The sequence below is a fragment of the Channa argus genome, chromosome 15, assembly GCF_033026475.1.
Source record: "Channa argus isolate prfri chromosome 15, Channa argus male v1.0, whole genome shotgun sequence".
In the NCBI taxonomy this organism is placed as follows: domain Eukaryota; kingdom Metazoa; phylum Chordata; class Actinopteri; order Anabantiformes; family Channidae; genus Channa; species Channa argus.
The window spans coordinates 18,383,300-18,402,288 of NC_090211.1; the positions used below are offsets into that span (position 1 = coordinate 18,383,300).

At 40.3% G+C, this 18,989-nt stretch overlaps 1 protein-coding gene across 1 annotated transcript; it reads left to right on the forward strand.

Annotated features, from left to right (window-relative positions):
* Positions 1-15,425: 15,425 nt before the first annotated feature.
* b9d1 (B9 protein domain 1) lies at positions 15,426-18,986 on the forward strand. Its single transcript, XM_067476046.1, has 7 exons — positions 15,426-15,634; positions 15,789-15,857; positions 16,066-16,177; positions 17,124-17,220; positions 17,418-17,480; positions 18,281-18,348; positions 18,816-18,986. Exons 1-7 carry the CDS (start codon positions 15,572-15,574, stop codon positions 18,971-18,973), a joined length of 630 nt encoding a protein of 209 aa, XP_067332147.1. The 5' UTR covers positions 15,426-15,571; the 3' UTR covers positions 18,974-18,986.
* Positions 18,987-18,989: the final 3 nt, after the last annotated feature.

The window sequence follows — 18,989 nt, forward strand, 5'->3', positions numbered from 1 at the left end:
CTCATCTAAATCCCCAGCCATACAATGCCGGTCCCAAGCCTGGTAGAATCTGGGGAGGGTTGCGTCAGGAAGGAAATCCAAATCAACATGCAGACAAATGATCCCCGTGGCGACACTGAACTCACAGGATAAGCTGAAAGGACAAAATAAATAAATAAAAATAAACGTGCTACCGATTGCCATGCACCTTTTGTCCTCTGGGGTCAAAAATGACCCCACCTGGTTCGACTGTTAGATTCAAGATTCAACAACTTGTTGAAATTGTGTTGCCCTGTTACAGCTGCCAACTGCCTGCAAGCACAAAGAACGGAAAAGAACAACCACCAAACCAACACAATAAAGAAATACAAATTACTGATCAAAAAGTAAGAAAAAACCCAGCTAGGAGAGTTGAAGGCCTCAGGTTCAGTGTTTTCTCCGTTATTTAACAATGCATCTGATTCGGGAGCAGTAAGGCATCTGTTTTTCCAGGACACTCGTAAGTACTTGTCTTCTCGGGCAGATGTGCATTTTGCCCTTCCACTGCATCTTCTGTTCTGGACATTAACATTAGAATCATTAACATTAGAATTAGAATCTGGACATTAACATTAGAATTAACATTAGAATCACACTACAGTGCAGTGCACTGCATTAACATTTAACCGATCCTGCCTTGTTTTTCTTTTCACTGACAGGTCTTATCTTTTTTATTAATGTTTGGATTACTGGTGCATAACAGCCCCTCTGCTGACTGCATGGTGAGACACCACATTACAATTGTGTTTATCAAAACCTAATCGTCTTATATAGTTACGTCCATAAAGCTGAAAACATCCTATGACAGCCAACACACAGGGAATTCCTGTACTTCCACACTCCCTGCACACATTAAACACACAAAGCAGATGCATACACAGAGTCCCTTCTGTAAAAACCATTACACCGCAGATGGGAACCTAATCTAGTGATATAGTTGTGTGCTGCCTTAAACTGTCTACATCATTCTTAACCGTGTCATGTTTACTGTTCAAAATGCAGATGATAACTCTGGGCTGCATGTGCCACACATCAATACATCAGGGCGGCTTTCGGTGACAGCTGTAATAGCCCAACATCAGAAGGGTATCACAGCAGTGAAGCTGATGATAAAACTCAAGTTTTACAGCATCTGTTGGTACAGTGAATCATTTCCTGAACTGCTTCAGCAGGAGGAGTAAATGTAGAAGTTGTGCATATTCTTCTAACTAGGCCACAGGGGAGATTTGTAGGCAAGGGGTGGGGGGGTTACTCCGAGTGAGCTGAGGCTGAGCATGTGAAAACGTGAGAGTGAGGAAAAAGAGAGAATGAAGGAAGAGGAAAAAAGAGATTAAAAAAATAAGCCACTGTATAAGAGCCGGGCAGACTTTAAAGCTCTCGCTGATGCCTGCTGATGAGGAAAAACATCAATATTCACCAAGAGTTAAAAAAATATGAACTGCAGGCTTGATTTGAGTTCTGTGTGCTTTTCCAGTGATACTGCAGAGCTGGGAGGATTCTTCCCCTTTCATGTTTTTCAGCTCTGTGAAATCCACAGATAACCGGCATAGGTAACTTGCCGAGGCACACAAACACACATGCTGCTGTGTCATTTATGCAATGCTGTACTCTCAGGGGGGAAAGTGTTAAGAATGTTTTCACGTTACTCTGCCGTTCAAACCCTAACATAGAATAGAAGAAGACAAGTAGAGGAACTGTGGGGGGGGGAGAGAGCGGGGTGATTTTGTTGCTATGCAACCAGACTGCGCTGTTTGAGAGCATAACCATCCACTCTGCAATGAGTTAATGCCTGTGTGAGGCACACACACTCATACACACATGCATGCGCCCCCGCACATGCAGAAACTGTGGGAATCTGCACAGACACAAACAGTCCCATGGCTGATTCTCACCGAGTGTTCAGACACGTTAAAATGTTTGAGACGTGTGTCATCACACCATATAAGAATTTCTCTCTCTCCCATCCATATGCATTTTCATGCACTGAGTGGCTGGTCTGCTGATTGGAGATTGAGAATAAGGGCCCTTTTTTGGGCCTGAGACATTGTTTTTCCTTCAGGGATTCAAGTTTGGGCAGAAAGATGACCTACAGCATATTGTATGTTTATGTCATTTTGATGTCATATGGCCTCACAGGACAAATTATACAAAAGCACGAATGCTTTTTATTATTCGATTCTACATTAACTCTATGCCCCATGATGTCCAGGTATAGCAATGCCCTGTACCTCAACATCTCAAAGGCTTTTATTGCCAGTGTTGGGATTAACCGAACATCCATCCCAAACCACCTCATACACCCACAACGACACCGATATGAGCTGCACCTTCATTAACCTGCTAAAATTGTTGCCAGTCATTGTTTCTGCTTACTTTACTATCACAGTAATTGTTGTATCAATAGCACAATTTAGGCTAACTACACACAATAAATCAGTTTGGATTTTGTGTATGTGTGTGTGTGATCACTTCTACTCCCACATTCTGTACTAAGATGTTTTAAATGCAAACTTACCTATAATGTGAAATTAACATGAAGAAAACTATATCTCTTTAAAACTTATGTCACACGTTGTAGGTGACATCATTATGTATTCAGAGAAGGACTTTACCATTAGGCAAAGAAGACAATTGGTATCGGCCGAAATTGGCAGAAATGGACTATGATGGTTTGATACAATACAACCCAAAATGTGTTCGTACTAATAGACACATATACCCTACTCTTGAAAAACTGATAAAATGTACTTTGTCACCTAACCTTCTCTTTGATGGTTTAAAGGAACCACCTGCTTTTATATCACCTGAGCTGAGCAAAATCTGACCTCCATTAACTACACCAGCCTCAATGTCTTCGAACATTCCTCTTGTTGATCACGGAAACTGATAAACGTTCAAAACAGCTCCAAAGATTATGTTCCTCCTCTAAACCATTGTGGCGCTAATGCCAGTAACAACTAGATTACAATTTCTGTTTCTGTGTCACAGTAAGAGCCACATTGCATTCTAAGAATGGAATGCAAACAAGTGACAGACGTTCTATGTACTACAGCATTTACTACAAATTTCTGTGCCTTTACCTTCATAAGCATCAGATTAAGATTACTGGGCCTAGAGCAGAGATTGTCAGCAGCTATGCATGTCAAATTCTAAACAAGGGATGTTAAACTGGAATGGAAGTTTTTAAAATCTGAACACTTAAACTGTGAAGCACAGCATGATCTAAATCCGTGGATTTAATTCCGTGGATGTTCTGCAGAGAGGAAGAAAAACAACTCATTCAAGGTAAGACTATGCAGACGCTGTGATCATGTTTATGGGTAAATGGCGTAAATGTTTGCCAGGCTGACTGATCTGACTGTACATCAATAAATATCATGGGGGGTATTAAATTCAAGTAAAATGCAAGATAGAAGTATCTTTACTTGTGGTTTGCACAGTACTGCTCACAAAATACACAGACACTAGCAGCAACCCATTGTAATGCCAATAACAATGTCAGTCTCCAAAAATTAGTGAGATTGGCGCATGGGGGAATCACATCTGAGCTTGATCCCAAATCACTAAATCCACCCCTTGTTGCTGGAATCTTGCCGATAGATTTCACTGTAGGACAGTAGGCATCGGTAGACTCAGTAGGTGAATATTGTTCACAATTATTCTCTGAATGTAATTTGGCTTGGACAAGACATAATAGAAAATAAATAAATAATAAATTATAATCGTGAAATAAAATGGGGCCGCATGGCTCAGTGGGTAGAGCACCGAGGTGTGGCTGCGTCCAGCCAGTGAGGGCCACCATGGTGGCAGTGCTGTACCAGGATAAAAATGGGAGGGTTCTGAGAGGTAAGACCATCTGACTAAGAAACCGCTGAAGGGACCAGCTGAAAGCCGCTGATCTTTACAAAAAAATAAATACAATTAATTACATATTAATGCTTAGGTTTAGTCACCAAAATGAGATGGTAGGGTTAAGGAAAGAGCTTTTGGTTGGTTAAAATACATATTCTGCTGATAAAGTTTTAACAATGACTAAGTAGAAACTTAACAATGATATCAAATAAGGAATGAACCCTTTTAATAACTTGGATGATAGCGCTTGAATTTCCTGGGTAATCTATGGGTGCATTCGTTCTCCAAAGAAGGTTACTGGGAAAATCGACAAATTAGATTAACTTTATCAGTTCAATAACATGTTGATAAGAGGAAACTTAGGAAACTTAAAATAATTGTGTGCCAGAAACTAAATATTAGAAAAACAGGAATCTAGAATAATATTATTGGTCTTTTAAAGTTTGGTTCTTGAAAGTTTACGTCAACATAATAAATGGCAGACTGAGGGTAGTGGTCAGTTCCAAAATCAGCAATATCATATTTATAGCATACTTTTGACAGAGGAGGTGATTTTGAAATAAAAACCCCAGACTGAGAATCGTGGATGGTCATGGACATTTTTGTCAACTGGTTCCTCAGAAAGGCTCAGAGTGTCAAAGCAGTATATGTACACAATAAAGGGACACTAGATGTGTGAGTAGTAATTTACATTTATTCTCTAATTTGCTAAGCAGCATAGTGTGATGCCAGCTATCATGTGGAGTGTTAGTTTTCAAGCATAGAATCCGGGAGTATATTGCTTCACAAACACTTGTTCTTGGCATGGGTGTCTGGAGATTAGGATCAGTTCATATCATCCCTTCTTTGCCATCTTCCTCTTTCCATAAACCATGTCATAGTCCCCAGTCCATATCTTTCCCTCCAGTCTTTGGCCTCGAATTCGAACCACCCTCACCCCACCCACCACCCCCCATCCCTCCCCTTTAGTACCAGTTCTTCAAAGCAGCAGGCAGAAGTCTACAGCAGCTCTTAAAATATAGATTTTATTGCCTGTGGGATGCTGCCTGCTCCTCTGTACATTTCTAACTACAAAAAAGTCACACAGTGATAGAGCTGCGTGATATGTATTGCTGTGTACATGGGTTCACTCAAACAAACACACACCTTATTTTAGTTTCTCCCGATGTTACAAACACGCAGATAAATCTTTCATTTCTCCACATGTCCTTATATAATAAAGTTTGTACTGGTGCAGTAGTTAAATGTTATGAGCTGATCATCAAGGAATGAACTGCCTCTTTTACCAATATCTCTCCCCTCTTCCACTATTCTCTGTATGGTCTCCTACAACATCTCTGTTGTCTCCCTCTACATAAAACAGACTAAAGACACTAGTGTAGTTCAGCTGACCTGCCTGATGAATGTACTTCCTCGAAACCTCCTCCTTCTACACATTTTCTGGAAGCTTGTGTGAGTGAATTCCAGTAAAAACTCTAAAAATGTGATCAATATTCCACATATTTAAACTATATTGATAAGATAAAAAAAAATGTTAAGGGATCAGCAAAGTCAGGAGATTTCATTTTCTAGGAACCATTAAAGGGCAACTTTATAAATTTTCAGCTTACTTTTTATGGATCTGCCATGGTTAATACATGTAGACCGATCAGGCGAAACATTAAGTACACCTGTTCAACTTAATGCATTACAATACAGTGGCACTTTTCCATTATCATTTCTCGGTTTTTAGGTTGAAAATGTCAGAAAGGTTATAATTCTATGTGTATCTACATGTATGTGATTCTTATGGAGGTCAAATTGGTTTGTGGTCACACTGGAGTGCACTATATAAAGATGCGTTTCTAATCTTTTGACCAGCTCACTCAATTAAATAGGATGTAAAAACATAGGCACTTAATTTCTTCCGGGCTCAGTAATATAGTGATATACTGTAACAAGTAACCTCCTCCAGATTATGTCATTAGAAGTAGAGATACATTTTAATATGGGGAAGGCGGAAGCATTTAATACAGTTCATATAAAGTAGAGAAATGGGAGGCACGTTGAAAAGCAGCCAAGTCACCCTTTAATGTTTCTCAAATGTATACAGAAATTTTCTTGGGCCTCCATCAATTAGCGGCAGAAATTATTCAGTCCGAAACAGAGTGAGGGAAAGACTAACTGGCAAACATGGCAAAAAACACTGGACCATTTCACAATTCATCCTAACCATTTCAAGAGTCAAGTGAGACAAAATCAATATGTCTCGACTAAACAACAAAATTGACATTTGGCTAATTAGTGGTGGAGGATACATGCTATACCTGCATGTGGAGTAAACACAAAAATAAAATCAATAGACAAAAGATTCAGGCAGTAAGTGGAAGACAGCAATTGAAGCAAGATAGATGAAACTTCTACTTTAGCAGTGGGAATACTGGTGGCTCCATTTTCTTCAGATTAGCCAAACACGATTTGGAATATTTCAGATTTTTTGAGTTCAGATGTGAAAAACATAAATAAATAATGTTTGGTGGCTGCTCTATAACGTCTGCACACCAAAATCTTTAGTGTATTTTCTCTTCCTTCATCCACATGCCCTGCCCTGTGGCTGCCTTCTGCCTTTTCCCTGCTACTCAATAATCCATTTGACCCATATTATAGTAAATATGACATAGATCACAAAACATTTTGAGCGCTGCTCAGTCCATTAGTTTATAATGAAACCGATAATCTTACCACTGAAATGCTTTTTGGGAAAATTGGCCCGTACACCTCCATTGTAACTGTGCTGAGCTCTCGTGTGAGGGCTCTCGATCACTGTGTGTCATTTTTGCAACTCACAGTTTCCCCACATTTGTCCTCATTCACTCACTTGTTTGAGCTCTTTCTTTCATTTTCCATCTTGTTCATGCTCTTATTATTTCCCATCATCCCTTCCTTCATTATTGATTAGTTCAAAAACATCTCAAATCCCAAAGAGTTGCTCTGCCCAAGCTGAGTGCATTTGTATGTGTGTGCTATTCTGCATCAGCATTTGCTCAGACCAAGTGGGACTTCGGAACCCATTTCGTTACATTGACATCACCGGATGCTGGGTGTGTTCATAACTACAGTGACCCTGTTGTCTGGACGACAACCATTATGTTGTCATGGAAGCACTCAGGCTAATGGAGGAGCCATATTAATGATGATGCTTTGTCCCACTATCCATTCTCTGTCTTCTTTTCTTCACACATGCATACAGATTACATTATTACATTACTAATGGGCTTCATAATAAGTCTTCTTCATTCCTCAGACGCCAGCTATAAATCAATGGCATTTTAACCTGACCTCCTTTCTTTTACTCATTTGACACGGACTCAGACACGACTGCACAGACGAGACACAGCAGCTCTGTTTACCCGAGTCATTCATCAATTGATTCAAATTTTTATCGATGCCAGTTATTGTCTGTAAGCAAAATGATTCAGACAACCGCTGATTCAATGGACATCAGACGATGTGCAGACGAGGTGGGCTTAGGGTCCTGAAGCACCTGCCATCTTTGCCCTCTTATGCCCCAGGGTGCCCTTTTGCCAGGGCTTTTCAAGAACAACATTTACAGTTGAGAGCAAAGTTTGCATAACCTTACTATGAAAGGCAAAAAGACTAAAAAAAAGAATTTTCCCATTAATATTATATTTATGCACATTCAGCTAGCAGGAGAGCAACAACATGCTGTTTTGTTTTTAAACCAAGTCCGACCAAAAAACCCCTAGAATGGAAACAAACACAAAGTTGTCAGTAGAAGTCTAAAAAAGTTGCTTTCAAGCACTGTTTTTTTTTTTTGGATTGTGAAAAAGAGGTTTGTGTTGTGTCTAGCAGCTCGTCTTTCGCTTACGCCGTAGTAACTCACCCTAAATGTGTCCCTCTACCTGCATGAGGCTGATGCACCTCGTCAAGGTGCATGCAAATACATATAGTGAAGGAAAAAAAAACTCTGAAAAAATTTAATCCATCATTTTAAATAGTACGTACCTTGAAAAATATATCAAAAAATGGTCTTCTTTTTGTAAATTTCTGTCATTAATTTCTGTCATTAATTTCTGTCATTAATTTATGTCATAATGTCATAATTGTCTATTTGTTGCAGAGCTTATTTTCTGCAATTATCCAAAAGTCAAATCCCATTGGCTGTTTGCCGGAGGATTTCTACTGCATACTGTTTGACAAAAACTTGTTTTATGTATGGAAGCCACAGTCTCTCTTTACAACTTTTTTTTTTTTTTTTTTGTCCTTTTGGCTTATTCCGTGAGTTCAGGGTCGCCACAGAGGATCATTGTCTGCATGTTGATGCCCTTCCTGACGCAAGCCTCCCCAATTTCTACCAGGCTTGGACTGACACTGCACAGCTGGGGATGGTAATGGGCTGTTGGGGCTACAGTCTCTCTCTACAACTACTCTCCTTCATAAGAGAATTGATCCATTAACAAATTCCCTGGTTAAATGAAAGTTAGAAATCCTACACAGGCCTCCCAAGTTCCTGGGTGGATAGGAAGTACAGGGACATGGAGAAATTGCACAACGAAACCTTCTAGACTCATCCATTTCCTATTAAGATGTTTAGATAATGAGACTGGTTTGAAATTACCTCAGGTGCTTCCCCAACCTTCTATTAGTTTAGCATTGTATTAAGAAAGGATTAGGATAAGATATTGAATAGGATTATTGTCCTGGAGTAAAGCATCACTCTGTCTGGTTACACTGCGTGATGCACATGTTGCTGTAAAAGCTCTTGGTTGTTAGAACCAGCATCCAGAACAACAATAATCTAATTTTGTAATTTGAGCACCCTGATCTCACAGGATAAGCTGAAAAGACAAAAAAAAAACAAACAAACAAAAAAAACCACTACAGACCATGTTTTTCGGCTAGCAATTCAAAGCTGAAGACTTTCTTTGGCTTTCTCCTTCTGTCCAGATTTAAGGAAAAAAATTATTATTTTTTTTTTTTTTTGCTTTTCAAAACCAGATTCAGGGTCACTTGGAATGCCGGAACTAAATGCAGGAAAATAGTTTTATGATTTACTGCACAGCCGTGCTATGTTTTAACCTCAAACTAAGTTTCATTCATAATGCATTAGACACAAACAATGAATATTCCAGAGGGACAGGGACACAAAACAATCAGTGCTAATTTAGAGATCAGATCTATAGCAATTGATTTGTTAAGTTCTCTAGCAAGTGTATCATTCTCTTGGAAAGAGAATGTCTGGGAATGTCTGTAAATGTCTGGGAAGTGAGGAGACCAGTTGCTGGAGTTTAGGAGAGAAATGTCCCATTGTCGTGTGATGCAGGATTCCAGCTGCTCAACTGTCCTGGGCCCAAATTTTCCATTTACGATGCACCAAATGTTTTCCATTGGTGAAAGGTCTGGACTGCAGGCAGGCCAGTTCAGCACCCTGACTCTTCTCCTGCGAAGCCATGCTGGTGTGATGGATGCAGTATTTTTCTCTCTAGTGTAGCATTGTCTTGCTGAAATATGCAAGAAAATAAAATCCAAATAGAAATATCCAAAAAGAATTTCAAATTTGGATTCATCTGACCACAGAACAGTTTTCCATTTTAAATTAGCTTTGGCCCAGAGAACACGGTGACATTTCTGGACCGTGTTCAAATATGGCTTCTTCTTTGCATGATACAGCTTTAACTAACATTTGTGGATTTCACAGTGAACTGTGTTCACAGACGGTGATTTCTGGAAGTGTTCTTGAACAAATGTAGTTATGTCCAGGAGAGAATCAGGCCTGTTTTTAATGCAGTGCTGCCTGAGGGCCATCCAGGTTTGACCTTTGGCCTTGTCCCTTGCGCACAGAGATTCCTCCTGATTCTCTGAATCTTTTGATGATATTATATAATGTAGATTTTGGAATATTCAAAGTCTTCACAATTTTAGGCTGAGGGACATTTTTCTGAAACATAATTTTAGAAGCAATTTGTCGCAGATTAGTGAACCTCTGCCCACCTTTCTATTCGAGAGGCTCTGCCTCTCTGAAATGCTCCTTTTATACCCAGTCGTGTTACTGACCTGTTTCCAATTAACCTAATTAGTTGTCAAATGCTTCTCCATTAGTTTTTTATTTGCAGCAATTACTTTTCCAGCCTTTTGTTGCCCCTCTTCCAACTTTTTTTTAGATTTGTTAATATGTTGTTTATGTTCTATTGTGAATAAAATATGGGTTGATGAGATTTGCAACTTGCATTGCATTCTGTTTTGATTTACCTTTTGCTCATTGTCCCAGCATTTTTTGAATTGGGGTTGTATAAGCTGATGCAGTAAAAATAATATTTGGTGCTGTGAGTGGCCATACTGCTTCCTTCATCACATTAAAATGCATGGGAGTGCAGAGCGAGTTCTTTTTGGGTAACTATACCCAACAGTACCCTTCTACATCACTGCAGTATTTTAACCACTGGAGATCAGCACAAATGTTCTGTTGCTCTCTAATTGCTAACAGGTTAAGGTTCCTTTTTTGTGTTTTCTTTTATTTTTGTTGAATTCGCCAGGTCCACCTCTGTTCAATCAGCAAACTGTTATAGAAAAGCCAGGTGTTGGAACAGATGGAAAAGATTAGCAGGTAAAAATGTACAAGCAGATCATAGCACCTCTCCAGACCTTTGGCTCTCCCTCTGCTTACTAATAAAGAACTGAAAGTATGGTAGCAAGGTTGGATGCTAAGGCTTTCTGTGCATGCTGCTTTGCAAAACTGAGGTTGGTTTGCTGAGTGGGCTTAAAGAAATAGAACCTTAACCTTATAAATTCAATAGCGCCCCAAACATAAGCAAGCAATGACTTTACACCGATAATCAAACAGCCAAATGAGAAGAGAACATACAATGTGTTCTATTATAAGTAATAAATAATCTAAGGTGAAGGTTATTCACGCTCACACTTGACTCCTCGCTTTATAGATTTTGTTTTGTATGTTTCATATCCACTAAGAGCCTGTAAGTTTTAATTGTGTACATTAAGAAAATGAGACACACAGGAATTGATTCTTCGTGATAGGCTAGAATACATAACAAGCTTTCCTGGTGCCTGTTCCTTTTTTTTTTTCTTCCATATCTGAGCCAACAGCATTATGACATATTACTCCACAACTGCAGCTCAGTAGAGCAGCTCGACCTTAAAGACTCCACTGATGAATACCTAAATAACCTCCCTTCGGAGTTCTCCAAATCTCCCCCTCATCAGCTGCTTGATTTTCTCCTCTCCTTTATCGCTCACTTCTTAATAGTCCCTTAAAACAGCTGTCTTTTTCAAGCAAAAAACTCCTTTTTCCTCTGAACCTGTAACGTTCCTTTTTTTTTACCACTTTGTTCCCTGCCCCCTCCTCTCATTTTCTTCCTCTCCTTTTAAGTGAAGGACAGTAGAGGTTACAGAGCTAGGGAGTGGCCTGCAGGCAGAGCGGGCTCTGAGAGAGGGGACGATGCTGGCTGGAAATGTTGGTGTGCCTCTGACGGCTGGTATAGTTACAGGGTCCTAATAGCTAAGTGTCAATGAGTGATGCATGAGCAGCAGAGAGATTTTTCATAACTACATATGAACTTGCACCTGCCAAATAGACAATGCACGAGAAGTTAGCTCAAATAAGTTGCTTTTGAAAACACAACATGTGTACACTTTGGTGTTTGTATAGAATAAATAAGCATGATATAATGTGTCAATTAGAAAAGTTGAAAAGTGCAGTTATGGAGATTTCGAAGATGTTAATAGATACTGTGGTGGTTTTCCTTTCATCCGGCAATCAACTAAAAAAACAAGTCATCATAAATGCTGAAAAACACCGGCAAGAGTGTAAATTGCAACACATTTAAATGAACAATACAATAAGGACTGTCATATTGCACAGCCCTGTGAACCACTGCTTTCAGGGTAAAGTTGATGACTTGGGTGTGAATGAAATGTGTCCTTTACTGCAACATCTGCTCTAATATTCAAAGCAGTCAAAAAGAAGCCTTCAGCCTAAACAGACCGGTCTGATTCTGAAAAGAGGGGACCTTGGGAGTCAAGAGAACGGTGAGTCCGAGGCAAAGAGAGGGGAGGACAGTTTTGGGGACGAGAAGGACGGGGGTAGTTTAAAAATATGGTGTGGAACTTTGGTGCTTCTCCCAGAGGGAACAGAAGATTTAAACTGGGCCAAAGACAGACCACACACATACACATACCTACAGTACATGCATGCATCCAACAGACACACCACACACTAAACTGCCTGTTAGGCAGACAACAAGACGACTTGGACGACAAGCCTGTCTAAGTCTAGCTGCGGAGTTTACGAGAAACAGAAGGACAGAAAGAGACAGAGAGGCTCGACTGAGGCGCAGGCAGCCAATAGAGCAGCACATTAAACTGAATTTGAAAGGTCACAACAGACGGTCTCTGGGTTATTAAGATGAATGTATCTACTGTCTCACGTATCATTACACAAGTTACCTTAATAAAGCCTGTGAGAACAAATGGTGTAGAAGGAAAGATTTAACAAAATTTTTGTTAAACTAATAAAAACTCATAAAGTTATACTAAAACAATAATATACTCAAATATCTGCATGCTGTGTGCTTACATCTAATTCCAAATGTATACCTAACAATTTAAAGTACACACTTAGCACACCTGGCTAAACTAGTTACTAACTATTTGTAACAGTTGCAGCAACAGCTAGCAACAATGGACGACCACCATCTACCCCGTGAATGCTCCTGGGTTGTTTCCATTGGACCATTCTTCCAATTCTGCAGCAACAGAATGTTGCTGTTTTAAGTTTAAACCACTTTTTAAAAAAACTGAAAATCCAATTTAGGCCAAATTATCAGCACTCTAATCTGGATAATTCAGATATCCGTGTACAAAGAACAGGGTGTCCAGGTCTTAAAATGTTAGGTCCAACAGGTGCAACAAAGCTAGCAGGAAACTAAGGGAGTTGAAATGGTATTGGTCTTAAAAGACGGGCTAATTAGGCGTCAAAAGTGGAAACTGTTCAGGGGCCCCATGGCCTTGGATGTCCTCAAACTACTCTCAAACTTTTCAATCGAGTAATTTTGCAACTTACTACCTGACCACACATTTTCAGCATTATCGTAAAAGGAAGAGTCTGGAGCACACTGGTATATTTGCTGCTTCTGCTGATGCAAACAAACTAAATTAACATTTCAACAATTTCAGCACTTTCATTTCTGGCCTCTCCTTCGTTCCTTACTCTGATGTATTCATCCTGTAGTCCCAACCAACATTTGTACTTTCTTCTCCTGTGAATGCACCTGGACAACAGGTTATTGAGGCCCCCTCTTGGGAGTAAACTCAGTGAACCGGTGGACATGGACGATTAGTCAAACACAGTTTGAGACATTAACCCTCATCAGCATCCCTCGCTTCTGTAGGTCTGTTTGTGTGTGTGTGTGTGTGTGTGTGTGTGTGTGTGTGTGTGTGTCTGCACCCATTTGAAAATTAGATAAATATGATTCAGTGCATTACGCTTGTCATGTTTTTTGACAGTTTGATAATGAACCAAGACTGTGGTGTATTCATGCTAAAACGGGAAAGCTGCCTTTCTCAGTATGCCTATATATATATGTGTTTGTTCCTGATTAAACAAACTCACCCAGTAAATACCTGTTTAGGGGACTTTAGCGAAGCAATTTCCCCAAAAAGGTGCAGCATCCAGTGATGAGATCATTGTGTTCTCTGCAACATAAAAAACATTCATAAGCAATACATATGAAAACCAGGTAATGTCATTTTGAATTACAAGCGGACCTCTGAAGGCCACTAAATGGGCAATGCTGTGCGTTTTCTGATGTTCAGTGAGGTTACAAACAGTACCACTTTGTATTATTTTCACGGGCTACTCCACGGCATCTTTAAATGGGCTGCCAGTTGTAGGGTGACTCTAAATAAGGCATTTGTCAGAAAGCAGTTGGAGCAGGGATAAAAGAGGTTTAAAGAGATGAGGTAGTAAGGAGCAAGAAGGGCAGGAGGGCTGTGAGAGGAGGAGACAGGGCAGGGATGTGACAAGTAAGAGAAAGATATGGGTGAGGAAGAGGGAGGAATGTTGGCGAGATGACAACAAGCGAAGGAGGCAGTTGTGTGAAGATGAGAAAATAGGCATGACACAGAGGAGACAGAGGAGGGAGATGCTGGCAGGAGGGCTAGACGTGAACTGATGGAAAATGAAAACAGGGCAGAGTCATCACGGGAGGTAGAGAAACAAAAAGAGACAGAAATTTGGCAGGTGGAGAAAAAGGAAGGCCAGTAATGGGATGAAGAGGAGGAGGCATATGGTGATGCTGAGGAGGTGATGAGAAGTGGGGGTGAAAGGGGGTGTGGGGGTATGCAGTCTAAAAAGAAGAAACTGGTAGATGGTTGCAATGCAGACTTAAGAGATGTCAATAATGGGAGGATGCAGAAGTCTAGGAAGAACAGTAGCTCTTCCATTTATTGCATAGGCAACAATATAGTCATCTGATGTATTTTCTGAGCATCCGAGATTTAACAAATGGGCAATGTCTGTCAAGTGGAGCAGCAAACGGACAGTGGATGGATCGAGAGCTGCCTTTGAGGCAGCAATGAAAGGTCAAACACTCAGGGGTTCCGCTGCCATCTGACAGCATGAAGCATCAGACAGAGAGACAGAAAGAGAGAGGGGGTGGGGGGCGAGACAGATACTCACAGAAAAGGGGGGAATTATTGGGGGGGGTGACAGCTGATACTTTACACACAGCTGATTTTCCCCACAACTAAAACATAGCTAATTATCTAAACAAAGCAAGTTAATGAATACACAGCCTTATAATTACCCTATAAAGTCCTTTATAATAGGCCACGCGCCTCACAGCAATACAGTGATGTGAGATCACACATAGCCCACTGTAATTATGGTTTGTTACAACACTGCGAGTCAGGCAGACATGTGTAAGTGCTGTCCTTCAGCTTGTCAAGTGAATCCCTGGGTTTGGTTACACAAGAACAGAAAGTCGGGGTGGATTTTAGGCTAATGGGAACATGAGTACAAAGTCCTGACTTCATAATTGGTTTAACCTCTTATATCTATGAATCCTCTTCTGCTGGCTCCCAAATCTGACTCGGATTTCCTCTCTAGTTCGTATAAAATGATTAATTCATTTGGCCTAACTCCTTCTTGTGAGATATATGAAGGAATACAATGTGTTTGTTCCCTGGTAATACTGCGTTCCAGTCGCTGTGAAACCCCTGCTGCTAATCGTTTGGCTAACGAGTGTCCACTTATGGAGTTTCTGGAGCTTTCCACACATCTCACGGCCTTCTTCCAAAAAATGAGATGCATTACTTAATAGAAAAGGCCGCCCCGGATCTTTTTAATTTAAAGACCCACTCTGACAATATGGTGCATTGTTTATACAGGTGAAAAAAAACCTAAAAAACCAAAAACAAATCACCTCTTTTCTTCAGCTAGACACACTCGAACCGCAGTCAGTGCATTGCCGCCATCTTGTGGGCCATGGCTTTAATGGCGCACGTTTTCCAGCGCTTCCGTCCCGTTTGGACCTAACGGGCAGCCGTAGAGAGACCAAAGCGTCGCCCTAGCAACAGTCGATGTTGGATTAGCTATTTTGTAGCACCGGGATTCTTCTAAATTGTGTTGAATATTCCTAAAATAAAGACGTTTTTAATTATACCTTTGCTGAGTGAAGCTTTCATGGCCACGAGCAACCCGACAGTGTTTCTTCTCACAGTTAACGGGCAAATTGAGGGAGCGAGCGTGAGTGGTTCTTCTCCGTTTTAGCTTAGCCCGATAGCTTTTATTGGTTAGCCTAACGTGCTAGCTAACTATCGTAGCATGTGTTATTTTAAATCCGAAGGGGAAATCGCTCAGATAGGAAATTAATCTCTTGTTGTTTGGTGTCGAATTTCAGTTTCCAGAGTATGACAACCTGTATTGCAAGTATTGTTTTGTCTACGGGCACGACTGGGCTCCCACAACTGTGAGTATTATCCTCAAATGACAATATAATCCAGCCCTCTTCATATGGTACGTTTGCAATGACCTACTTCACCTATTTTATTATAAAATTGCATAGAGTGTTGTATCAGCAACATGCATGCAACCTTTACAAGCCAAAACAGTTGACTACACCATGTCTAGTTAACGTCTTAACTTAAAAGTCTGCGTGTCTGCTTGTTTCTCTGTAGGGGCTGGAAGAAGGCATCACTCAAATAACCTGTAAAGGCAGTCAGACGTCACCCAAGTTAATATGGAACTTCCCGCTGGAAATAACATTTAAGAGCACAAACCCATTTGGATGTGAGCATCACTCAATGCATTCCTAAATATAACAACTAGACAGAGTTATCTATGAATTTAACCGTGTCACTGAGAGGCCAGTTTTGGCCCCTTAGAAATATGTGATTTAAAACTAAGACCATTAGAAAATAGGACTTTCTCTCTTTCTTCTGTTTTCTCCCCCCTTTGTTCACTCTAAAATACACACCTCAGCTTTAAAAGTCTTGACTGCATCAAAACAGTAACATTACTAAAACGTGTACCGCAGCTGTGGCGTTACTGTCAAACTAACTAAACTTTAAAGCAGCGACAGCGTGATCAAAAAAGATCAATGGCTTTCGGCTTGTCCCTTTCAGGGCTGAAGACGCCACGGCAGAATGTGTTCCGCACGTTGATTTGGCATGAGTTGTATGCCAGATGCCCTTCCTGTCCAGTTTTTACCCGGGCTTGGGACCAGCAGCAAGGTAGCCCTTGATGGCTGGGCTGGGCAACGCCTGGTGGGGTGGGATTCGATTGCCTTCTGCATCCCAAGCCGATGCTCTACGCATTGAGCCACCGCAGCAACAATAAAGACTTTACAATCTGTTAGCTTAGCATAAAGGGTGCGTTTGTTTAAAAGTCTTTTAAATTAGTGGCACCATGCTAACAGGCTTTTCCCTGAAATGGGGAAGTAATGTTCAAAAAAACAAGCACTCGCAGAATTTGTAGGGCAGACTGGGAGCAGGAGTCTGAAAGAGGGAGGGGAGCAGGAGTCCGAAAGAGGGAGGGAAGCAAAAGACCATAGCAAAGTTTCATGCCAGCGGCTTAAAAAATGTAGTTTGTGCTTAATGTTTGCGATATAGTAATTTACTTCATCCTACAAAGAATAAGCCACAGTACATCAAAAACATTGGAGATATCGCCCACTACTATCAGAAAGTATGACTAACATTTGGTATTGAATTAAGAATTCCTCTTTGTTCTCTAGGGCCTCAACTTGTGGTGAGTGTGTATGGCCCAGATGTGTTTGGCAATGATGTCGTACGAGGCTATGGAGCAACACACATTCCCTTCACACCTGGACAGTCAGTATTATTTGCAGAAATGTCTCTTAGCTACTGGTATTAATGTTAATGAGCAGTGAGTTCAAATCCACATGCCTATTGCTTGATTCCATCACTAAACTACACATAATAAGCTATCGTGTCATTTAGTTTCTAATTTCTTTTTGGTAGTATTTTTTATGGTCGAGATGAATTTGCTGTTTGTTTGCATTTCCCAGACATACTCAAACTATCCCCATGTTTGTTCCCGAGCCCACATGGAGACTTCAGAAATTCACAAGGTGAGATGTGTCTCAGCGGCTGCAATGCTGCTGAGACACACACACACACAGCCGGTCTTTCATCAAATATTTATTGCTCGTGTGTGTGTATGTGTGTGTGTCATTGTGAGGATTGCCGCAGTCCACTGATGAGAATACACTGCATGAGAATGAGTTTACATGCACTGACAACAGCAGCTGGCAAAGACACACAAATGTATTGAGTTCCTTTCAACTAACACAGCAGACTGTTCAGGATGCAGAGGTGCACATCTGGATCTTTACATTTGCATTTTAAATGGTGACATTGTTAATAAAAAGTGGTAAAACAAACTATGATACCAAAGTGTAACAAAGCAATTCTCTCTCTATTCACATCACACATATGAATTCATCAGTTGCAGTTGTTTCCAGGTAGGCGCGCGAAATAAGTATCAATGCACTTTAATATCACAATAAGTTTTGTGATACTGTTTGAATTTAGAAAACACTTGATCTTTAATTAAGTTTGGCACTGGCAGACAGCATTTCATTTTGTGCTGTTTTTAACTCCTGAGGACTAGATCCGATGTTCTAATTCCAAAAAACTATTTTTTTTCTTTCACTTAGATTTTATGGATATGTTGGTGTTTTCTTTATACTATGACAGTTTTTGTGAAATTATTTATTAAAAATTGCAACATACTGCTTTTTATACTAAATTGTAAGCCCTGTGTAAAGATGCATATCATATCCCCAGATCCTTCGCGAATACCTAATAGCAGGCACATCTAAATGATTTAGATGTGTAATGGCTTCTCTCTCTGTCTCTGTACATTTAGCTGGCTGTTGGGACGTCGGCCTGAGTACACAGACCCAAAAGTAGTTGCTCAGGGAGAAGGCAGAGAAGGTTTGTTGTTGTTTTATTTTCATACCCCAAATAACATAACATAAACATAACAATTGTACAGTGGTTGTAACCCCCTTAATACTGAAACACATTTGGGTAAAACAAAACCAAGAACAGTAAAGTCCTTAAATGAGATGTATTAAAGGGGAGAATTAAGTGGTTTTAAGGAAATGCATGCTGTTCTCTATAAGAGTAATATCTTAGTGGAAGCTAAAGCTCTTTGCCAGTGTGAAGGAACTTTTCTCTGAATAAGTGGAAACTTTATTCACACTTACTATTAACTATCATTACCATTAATTCCTCTTATACATTTACAGGTCACATACCAAATATATTGGTATTAAAGAATTTGTCGTGCAATACACCAGCTTTCTAAGTGCAGTATCCTGTAGTTTTACACTAAACATTGCTGAGATTTTAAAAATAATACTCATCTCATCTTTAACTGCTTATTCATTGTGTTTCAGTAACAAGGGTGCTCTCTCAAGGCTTCGTCTCCGTCTCCTTTCACATCATGACTAAAGACATGAAGAAGCTTGGCTATGACACAGGGCCGTCAGTTAGTGCAGACGCGCAGTCTTCCTCGTCTGGCTGGTTGACAGAGGAACAAGCATACGTGTTATGAGACGTTTTACTAACTT

What these genes read in the sequence shown, in the direction of transcription:
- b9d1 (XM_067476046.1), top strand. Translation starts at nt 15,572, where the DNA reads ATGGCCACGAGCAACCCGACAGTGTTTCTTCTCACAGTTAACGGGCAA. An exon ending in ACGACTGGGCTCCCACAACT is followed by an intron (nt 15,858 to 16,065) that starts GTGAGTATTATC and finishes GTTTCTCTGTAG; the next exon opens with GGGCTGGAAGAAGGCATCAC. An exon ending in AGACTTCAGAAATTCACAAG is followed by an intron (nt 17,481 to 18,280) that starts GTGAGATGTGTC and finishes CTGTACATTTAG; the next exon opens with CTGGCTGTTGGGACGTCGGC.